Source organism: Chelon labrosus (assembly GCF_963514085.1).
Source record: "Chelon labrosus genome assembly, chromosome: 10".
NCBI classification, from domain to species: Eukaryota; Metazoa; Chordata; class Actinopteri; order Mugiliformes; family Mugilidae; genus Chelon; species Chelon labrosus.
In genome coordinates this window covers 20,571,349-20,581,798 of record NC_140360.1, presented here as the reverse complement: position 1 = coordinate 20,581,798, position 10,450 = coordinate 20,571,349, and the positions used below count along the sequence as shown (strand labels likewise).

General features: G+C 44.9%; 1 protein-coding gene across 1 annotated transcript; it reads left to right on the top strand.

The window, feature by feature from the left end:
- Positions 1-238: 238 nt before the first annotated feature.
- On the top strand, positions 239-7,187 carry LOC311493815 (uncharacterized protein; the record flags this gene model as incomplete). Its single annotated transcript, XM_084552599.1, is given in 7 exon segments — positions 239-422; positions 1,184-1,241; positions 1,389-1,467; positions 2,457-2,501; positions 2,504-2,979; positions 5,737-5,874; positions 6,648-7,187. Coding segments are annotated over 7 exon segments (1,470 nt in total). The 5' UTR covers positions 239-288.
- Between the last annotated feature and the right edge of the window lie 3,263 nt (positions 7,188-10,450).

Here is a 10,450-nt window from a genome sequence, read left to right as displayed (position 1 = left end):
CATAATGTCTGTTCACTTCACTGCCTCAATGCTGGATGGGAATTTACACTGTTCCTCTGTTCAAACTGCTGCTCTCTCTTCGCCTTTTTCACTGGGAATACTTCACTTCTGGTTCCGCTGCTTTGTTAACCTACTTAATGTATGGTAAAGGTTAGATCATTTTGTAATTAAGCGCCACTCTGTGCCTTCTCGCTGCAGATCCCAGTGAGACGTGGCGCTTCCCTGCGTGGATGAGTGTAAGGGTGTGAGTGTGAGTGTGTGAGAGCAAGTGAGCGTCAGCGCTCCCACATGGCCTCCATGCAGGACGGGCTGAACTTCACGGCTCCTCCCTACGGCAAGGTCCTGCTGCTGGGTGCTATCGCTGCTGCCTCAGCCTTTGTTGTTACAATCCTCATCGTGGTGCTCTGCGTGGGCTGCCAGAGGTGAGCGCAGCGCTGTGAACACATGTATGATCATACACACACACACACACTCAGGATGTTCATTTACATTTGGGTAACACAAGTATTTACACAAGAGTTCAACAGTGGTGGAAGAAGTACGCTAATGTTTTACTTAGGTAGGTACCAGCGAAACAATGTAAAAGTACCCCACTTCAAGTAAAAGGCCCGATCTTAGAGTAAAATGTACCAGAGTATCTAAAGTAAAAGTACAAACAACGCCTCATGTAATTATACTGATGTATGAAGGTTTAAAGAGCATTTTACTGTAGCTACCTAACCCTAACCCTACCTACTCTGCTATCTAAGGTGGTTTAGTCTTGTGGTTCCCAACATAAAGGTCAGGGCCCCTTCTAAGGCTCATGAGATAAATCAAAAGATGATAGTTGGTAAAGTACAGAAGTTTTGCAATAAACATTTGTAGAGTTTAAGCCTAATTTGCTTAAATTTGAAGAATAATTGTATTTTATCCAAAGCACATCATGTTTTATGTGAAACCTGAGAAATATAGCCTTTATAGTGACTACAACAACCAGCTAAATGCTTTAAAAATACAAAATGGCACAACAGTACTTGAATAAATGTACTTAGTTACTCTCATAGCCACGTATGCAAATATAATCTGTCTCTCTCTCATATGCACCGTCAAGATGACTCAGCCACATATGGACAATGACTCAGACACAAACACACACAGAAGTTCATCAGTGTCCTGTATGACAAAGTGGTTGTGTTTATCACAGGAAGGGGAAGACACACAATGTCCCCGGCGAGGGTGGAAAACACCGTCTCATGGACATGGTAGGTATCGTGCTCCTCTGTGTTTTGTTTGTATTGCAGCAGAGGTAGCTGAAGCTGCTCAATTCAATGGGGAACAATATCATTCAGAGGACACCTCTTCAGTCTTAATTAGTGTTTAACTGGCCCTGTCTGTGTGTGTGTTGTCAGGGTATACTCAGGCAGTCGAAGCTGCGGTCCATCAGTAAATCTGACACTGAGATGAACAAGATGAACTGCAACGGCAAAAGTGAGTGCATCTTTCACATACAAATACAGACCTGTAAATAGCAACAACAAAAGGACGGTATCAACAAAGAGACAACAGTTTAGGAACCAAACAGCCTGGTTTGGTTTTAGCTGCATGACAAAGCACTTTTGGCGTCGTTTGAGGGGATTTGGAGCGAAGGAACACATAAGAAGTGTGTGTAATCTTTCAGTTTGTTGGAAAGCATGAAAACCACCAGCGCTGGACATACAAGGTTTCCACACTACGGCAAAAACACGGTCCACGAAATGGCAAAAATGGAAAATCAATAGTCCAAATTAAAAGTGTATCAGCAGCATGACAAGTGAAAACATAAATGATGCACAATAAATGTAGTTGTTGTTGTTGTATGTTTTGATTTGACAGGTTTAACATCATCCTCGTTAATTAAGACCAGGCTGGTCCACAAAAATGTCCACGTTCTGTGTCCGACCTGGCCTTGCATCCGCTCAAACTCCACTCAATAACAAGATGTGAGGAGATATTAGAGGAGAAATTTACCCTAAAACAGAATTCACATTACATTTACGACTCGGCTTTACTTCACTGCACTGTTCAGCCTGGATTTATGAACATGCGCCTCTTTCTCAAAGACACAAATCAGAGTGCCAAGACAAACTCTGGAGCTCCATCACTGACAGTCGACAGGGAGCTGCGTTTGTGGGCACTGTGACAGTAGCCCGAGACGGTCTGAAGAAATATAAGCATATGTCCTGCTTCATACTTGTCCTGCTTCCACTGCAGCGGAATGAAGCCAAGTTGGATGCATAATCTCAAACATCTATGTCAGATCCCAGTTTACTGTCAGCTTCAGAGCCTCCCTTCTCTTAGAAGGATTTATTCATGTTCACAAATGTTCGCTGGACCTTCCAGTAAAAGAGGAGTAAATGTACAGTATGTGAATTCTGTTTAATGGAGGCTATCAGCTGAGACTGTACGGCTGGATGCGCCTTGCAGAGGTATCTAAACAGGAACGGTCCAGCCAGCACAGACCTTCTGCCGCTGGTCTAACTCTGACTTCGTTCTCAAGGCAGGCAGCTTCCCCAGATTCCCTCTGGGACTGGAGAGGACGGCGAGCACACTTACTCTGAAGTGGGCCGGCGCTCCTCCACCACACGTACTGACGATGCCCTCTACGCCATGGTAGGCAGAGCTGGGCAGACAGACACCCCGGCCCCACCAGCCGTCCCAGCCAACACCCCGGCGCCCCCAGACCCAGATGGCGACGTGGAAGGAGGGCTGCCCGAACCTGAGGCCCAGGTCATGACTCCCCCTCACCAGCCGGAGACGGCAGAGTACGCCTGCGTCAGGAAGCTGAGGAAGGCCGACAAGGCACCTCAAAAGAGGGACAGTGGGACGGATATGGGGGAACCGCCGGCGCCGCCTCCACGACACGCCCCGCCGTCACATCCAGCTCCTCCTCCACCACACCCTCACAGCACAAAGTTGCCCCGTAGAAACGTTGAGGCCTTTAACGTCCCATCATTCCCAAAGGTTGGTACGGTTACATGTTTCCATACTGAGCATGGTTGTGATCTGGTTGTGATGTTTGCTTTCTTCCAGAGAATCAGATGATGAGAAGATAGCTACCAAACACATACTGTGTGTCAGTGCATCAATGAAGCTTAGCTCTTAGCTTAGCATAGCAACAGGAAGCAAGGAAGTCCAACAAAAATTAAAGAAAGAGGTGTGGTGGTTAGCAATGATGCCTCACAGCAAGAAGGTTCCGGGTTTAAATCCAGGCTGAATCCAGAGTTTGCATGTTCTCCTTGTGTCTGTGTGGGTTCTCTCTGGGTACTCCGGCTTCCTCCCACCATCCAAAGACATGCTTGTTAGGTTAACTGGTGATTTTAAATTGGCCGTAGGTGTGCATGTGAGTGTGAATGGTTGTCTGTCTCTCTGTGTCAGCCCTGTGATAGACTGGCGACCTGTCCAGGGTGTACACCGCCTCTCACCCTATGACAGCTGGGATAGGCTCCAGCCCCCCCCGCAACCCTTGACAGGACAAGTGCTTACAGAAGATGAATGAATGAATGAAGTTGAAGCAGATAGAACAGTTCTGTGCTCCAGTCATATAAAGCATTTCATTCGTCGTCCATCGCTGTATAGCTGAGAGCTGGTCACTAGTGGCCTTTCCAGGTTCTGGCTGTCCAGGCTCTTGCATATTTTCCACCCAGAATGTTTAAGAGTGAGATAAGCAGAACATAAAAATATTGCTAGTGAATGGACGCGCTTAGTTCTTCTTGCTGTCGCCGCTCTCTATTTGAAAATACCGCCAACAGCTCGGTCACTTCATCAGGATTCACGTGTCGCCTCAAGCCTGCTATCAGCATGGTGGAACTGGGTGGTAGGAACCAAAGTCGTGGATGGTGTTTACCTGCCATAAACATTTGGTGAAGTTAGTGTTTGCGTCATATGAACTGTATCAAGCGCTCCCATTGGGATTAGTTCAACTTGGTATCCATCAGCAAAGTGTTTTTTTTTTACATGACGTTGCTACAGTTCACTGAATTTAATAAAAATCCCACGACCTCTGGGCGCCACTAAATTACCAGTGTGTTGCTTTGTGTGTCTGCCCATTTACTCAGCTTTGCCTGGCAACATCACAGACTAAAAATCAACAGGAAGTTGCAACACGGATGAAAAAATGTTATTTTAATCTCCTCCAAAACCACAAATAGTTGTTTCTACTGTTCTTTTTTTTTGTAGGAATTAAACAAACAAGATAAAAAAAAAATGAATATATGAGGTTTAGCTTAAGAGGATTTAGTTACTTTGGGACAGAGCTAACTCTTTCCCACGGCTTCCAGTCTCTGTGCAAAGCTAAGCTAAGCTAATCGCTTGTTGTCTCCAGATTTATACATAGCAAACATGAAATCAGTGGCATCGAACTCTGCAAGAAAATCAGTGCCACAAAATGTCAAACTGTTCCTTTAAAACTCTGTCTTTTTCAAGTGTGTGATGTGGATTTTAACCTTAATGTTTATTTGATATGTGGAGGTAATTTTGCATCCTTTACAACAGACAATGTTGGGAGATAGATTGGTAAATTTTCACCTTGACTGGGAAGACTGATATTATATATTCAAATAGGAAACTACGGGACAAAGATGGAGGAGCATTAATCGTGATAAAGATCCGTAGCAGGCACATGGTATTTCTGTCCTAAACACAGCATTTCATGAGCAATAATCCTCGACAGCAGCACCTCAGTGGCCTGTTTTATGAGCTGAAGGAAGCGAAGAGGTGATGACTGGAGGGGGAGAGGAAGTTAACATAGTAGTTGAGTTGTTTGTGGTTCTCCAGAGGTCTGACGAGAGAACAAAATGAGATCACCCAAAGTAGAGTAAGATTGACTCGATGCCTTGTGCACAGCGGCCCAGTGTGTTAGCGCGGTTGACTCATTCGTTAGGAAGTTGCCACCGGTTTCTGTTGCAGGCTGTTTTGACAGGTGTTAAGACATGTCGTTGTTATGAATATTTCATGACGTTGATCTTTGTCGGCACCAGTGCGACACATGAATATGCAGCTCAGGTGCAGTGATCAGGATCTGGAGAGTCTTTCTGTCGGATTTCCTGTTGATGCTGCAGAGAATCTGCATGGCTGTAATTGTGCCAATGTTGCAGTTTCTCCTGCGCTCAGCCACATCATGCATGGCGTTAGCACTTCTGTAGAAATGTCTTTGAAGTCTGGGCGGTGAGCGGTGCTTATTTGTCGAGGAGTTCTTGGTGATAGTGGGGTATTTCTGCTCTCAGCAGTGCCACCTCCTCCATATGTTCGCAGCAGCAGGAGTGTAGGCAGACTGTCTGCTTTTACTGTGGATATAAGGCTTTGTGTTCCCCTCCAGGTGACAGTGGGAGACCGTTTGCTGCCCTGTGTGAGGTCAGCGAGGTCGCTCTATCTGCTGTGACCTGAGTTCAGTAACACGCACAGTTCACAGGCTTACATGTGTAAGCAGTTTGCTCTCAGGCCTGCTCACCACTGATTTCCTTGTGGATGACGCAACGGGCTGAAATTGAGTCATCCAGAATATAAGCACATGGCTCCTTACAGGCTCCACCTTCCAGGGAAAATCTATTCAACACTGTTGCTGCAGCTCTTCTTGAAAGGGCCTAATTTGTCTTGGAAGAATCTTGTTAACGTCTCTAAAAGTAATTTTTTATATTCACAAATGTTCATTTGTCAGAGCAGCATCGTGGATGAACGTGACAGCTGTGTCCAAAATGTGATTTGTTGTTCTGTTCATCACAGGAAGTGATGTTCATGGGCAACGGAGAGCAGTACATCTGGAAGCCTCCAGAGGATGAGGAAATGCTCATGCTCCAAAATAAAGCCCTAGGCCCGCTGGCTGCTCACACAATGGAGAATATACAACCGTCTGCTGCTGCGGTGAGCGAGGACTCAGTCTGTCGTTTGCTTTATCTGTCACACTTTGCTGAAGCGCCCTTTTCCTAATGTTCCCTAAATCTAACATGAAGGCAAAACAGCTTCCACACAGTTTTACGGTGCCCCAGCACATCACATCACTTACAAGGCAAATCTACAGCCTCTTTAAGACACTAACCATCTGATGAAACAAAGGATTAAACAAAAAGATTCAGTCTGCTGCACAATGAAAAGATTTTCAACGGATTTTCCAAGTTGAAAATCTTTTTATCATACAGCAGACAATACAAACATTAGGAAATACTCTATATTAATCTAATTTATTTAGATTAATATTAATACTATGTATGGTTTTATGTGTTGTAGCAAGCAAAGCAAAAATATATGTATTTGTGACTGCTTAAACCCTAATAACAGCTTGAGAGATGGGTTATAAGCCTTCTTTTTCCTTTATTCCTTAGTGCCTGCGACTGCTGAGGCTGGAGGTATTATGTTGTTGGGTTGTCCATTTTTTGATTGTGAACACTTTATCTTTTGTAATAATTAAATGAATCAGATATAACATGTTTATTAATAAGATACAGGGTTGCTGATGGGCTGTGTTTCTTACCTTTAGAGTAGGGCTAGTGCGATTTCCCCTTCTTCCAGTCTTTATGCCGAGATAATCTGACCCTCATCTGCTGTAGCTCAATAACATTCTTTTCACTCTCACAAGAAAGTGGTCTAACAAAATGTTGAACTATATCTTTAAAGTCTTTGTGTTGGTTTGACTGCAGGTGGCTGAGATGTACTCTAAGGTGTGTAAACCAGGAAAGAAGAAGAGAGCTGTGCCGGGGTCTCCCCCTGCGAACCCTGGATTCCGGACCTTGGGTCGTGGTGACCGGGACCGAGACAGGGACGGGGGGTTTAGTGTAGTGGTCAAACCCCAGACGTGGGCCCCTCAGGAGGGCAAAGCGGTCGGAGGGCCACTGGACGACCACTGCTACGAGTCCATCGGGACAGAGGAGTGTGATCTGGCCTACGAGAACATGGAAGGGGGAGGCGCTTGGAAGCGAGAGAGGCCCCCCAACACGTGTGCCACCCTGCGGCCGAGGAGGAAGAAAGCCCAGCAGCCCTTGCAGCAGCAGCATCCCCCTCCACCGCCGCCAACGCAGCAGACCCCCAAGTTACAGCACCTGCCTGCCAAAGCTCTGCTGCTTCCGGGGGAGAACCTGTACGAGAGCATCGGCGACCTGAAGCAGGGCTCTGCCACCTCCAGCACCACCACCATCTTCACTTTCAACGATGGCATGGAGATGTATGTAACAGGGCTCTGAGGCGGCGGCTGCACTGTGACCCCCTATCCTTCCAACTCAAGGAGCTGAGCTAACGCCACGAGGAGTGACGGCTGAGCCCCTGTCATGCTCACCCACACATACTGTTTACATTCAAGTCATAACATCAAGCCTTTCGCGGGCTCCAGACGCCTTGGGGCAGTAATGTTGATCTGTTATGACCTGGGCTAAATGCAAAGTCCAATCTATAAACCTTATAAGGAATCCAAAGGTAGTGAATACTAAATGAGCACAAGACCTTTGCAGAGCAATCTGTAGGTAACAGTAGCACTTCTATTTTACTCATACATATGTGCAAAGCACAATAAAGAGAATAGCCTAAATTCTTCCTCAATTCTAGCGGGTAAAAATAGTCATATATCTGGTCCGAGCAGGACTTCTATTTGGGGAGAAGGCACAGCATATGTGAAATATTTTGGTAGCACTTAGCTTGTCACTAACAGGCCTTCCCTGTAGTTGGTCAAGATGTGATTCAGGACAGAATTTAAATGATATAAAGGAATGAATTACTAATCAAAATGCTTGAAAGCTCAGGGACCAAGAGAAACAATTATGAGAGTATTATAAGAACTAAATTGCACACATTTTGCATTCCTCCTAAAAGCTTCGACTAATTTCGACCATTCTCACATTCAAAGGCCGACCAGATTCTTCCCTCCGTCACGTTTTGTTCCACCCGACATGGACTGAACACTGTCTCCACTGCCGTCTGTAAATGAAGTGTTTTACTTTGTTGATCCTGTTTCTGCACTTTGCCTGCTACAAGTTGCATGCTTAAAAAGTGAAAAAAATAACAAAACAAAAAAAATAACAAAAAATCAAGCACTGTCATGTGGTACCTCTATATGAATGTTTTTTTTTTTTTATATCGTCGTTGGTTGTTTATTTTTTTAGTGTGTTGCTTTATTCCTCTGTAGAGCTCAACGCCAGTTAGATTAAGGAAGTCTTTGGCTCAGTGGGACTCCGTGCAGCAGAGAGGAGTATTAATTTCTCTCCTGCACCTGCAACACAAACAGTACAGATGAAACTAAAGAGAACTGCTCGTGTCCGTAAGGTGGAGACAGTCTACTCAACCCGCCCCCCCCTCCCCCTTTCTCTCCCCACAGCCTCCACGTCTGCTCAGTTCTCACTCATATCTGTGCATCTGCATAGTCTCTTCCTTGTGGTCATACAAATCTGCTTGGGTTTCATCATAGTGCAGCGTGGAAAGCTACAGTAGAACTGATGTGTATTAGCAAACGTCACGTCTCATCATCGCTCCATCGATGAACACTCTCTCTGTTGTCAGTGTTAAAAATATTGCAGAAGTGACAGAAAATGTGCGGCAAACAGTTCGCCAAGCGGCAGAGCATCACCCCCGCCTCACTCTTGAGGACGACAAATCACATCCAGATCCCGGACAATTACTTCATTTGACCAAATATCCCCAGCAAACAATGTGATTATACTGTATGTTGATGCAACGTGTATGTACATGACAAAAGAGAAAGAATAATAAATATATCATCAGTGTCAAGAAATCTATCTTTTTCTATTATGTTCAGTTGTGTTTTGGAATGACTTATCTTGTGACACAAACTGCGAAAAACAGCTGCAATGTAAATCTCAGTGTGTTCTGTTCTGTTGTTTTTTGAAGCCATGAAGCTACGGTGGTGTTCTTGGAAAGCCCTGCTAAGTTAAATGTGGCAGCTAATGTTGTGTGTTTGCTATTCAGACTACAGGGTCTTGTACTCAAAAGCGTGTAATTAAGTGCTAAGTGCAAAAGATTGTAATGTTTTATATCAAGATTACTATTCATGAAATGTCAGTCAAGTTTATACTTTTGTAATAAAGTGGCACTTTAAAAAAAATACGTTTTATCTCATAGTCTGGGTTATTAAAGTGGGCAGAAAGCAGAGTTTTCTACACGACGAGGTTTTTCTTCTGATCTTAAAAGGTGCCTGTAGATTCTTTAGTCCTTTTCATGCCTACATACATTTAATTTTAGGCGTCATGTAAAGAAAATAACTTAAAAATTGTAACATTTTCTTTCATATTTTATATTTAAGGCTGCTCCTTTCTTCTATTGTCCTTTGCTTCTTTTGTGTGCACAACCTTACAGCCTCATTTCACATGTGTGTGTGCATGTGTGCTTGTGTGTGAGCAGGCTTCCCATGTCTTCCGTGTGTGAATGTGTGCGTGCACGTGCACATGTGGCAGAGTAGCAGGGTCTGAGTAGCTGTGGAGGGAGGGCGAGAAGGGGTGGGGGTGTGCGTGTGTGTGTGGAAAAAAAAAAAAATAGGTCACCCCTTAAAACAAAAAGCTTGCAGTCAACATCGCAACCGTCTGCTGATTTTTCATTGGCGGGCTTGTCTCCATGGTAACAGGTTAACCTTGAGGCAGTAGTCACATGGGCGATGGGAGTCTTCTGCTGTCTTGGAGAATACAGCATGCGTCGTGTGACATCCGTGATCACAGTGTCACCAGCACGGCGAGGAGCTATCACAGGAGAGCGGCCCCCAAACAAGCGTGCGGGAGCAGGAGATGCTGTAGGTGTGAAGATGATACAACATTCACAGCTTATGCGATGTGCTAATCTCACTGTGAGGAGCATGAATGGTTGAATAAACACATGAATGAGGCAGTCAGATTCATTGAAGGTACATGACAGTGAACAGATCAGAGAGGGAGGAGAGATAACGCCGACTGGGGAGTCGTGCTGTAACAAGAGGATCAAGAGGCGTGAACACAACAGGGGAAGGAAAGCCAGGAGATTTTTACTGCTCATTTTGTGACCCTGAAACAATATTAGCATCTTACATGTTTATCAGTGAGCATGAACTGCCCCACATCAGTCTGTAACATCACAAAGGACTTCCCATTGACACAGAAATGATCGTAAACCCCCAGGTGAGTCAGTGTGCATTTCCCCTGCGCTGTAAAGAGCAGATATCTCAAAGGGACACGCTATAAATCACAGTAGAAGAGGAGCTTCATGTGAGCTATGCTGACCTCTTCAGGCCTTAAAGTGCTTCACAGCGGGGAGCCGGGCGGCCTGTGAGTGAACCCTGAGAGTCAGAGGAGCGTTTAAAATATTCAGATGCGAGTATGTGACGGTTCAGATCATTCCAGACACATATGGACAAATAATTCAAGCAGTGGCTGCAAAACACGTAAAGCTAAATCTAATCTAACCTGCTTTTTCACCTGCTGAATATAAGTTTTACTTTCAACATTCTTGATTTGAACACGTAATATTTGGAAAA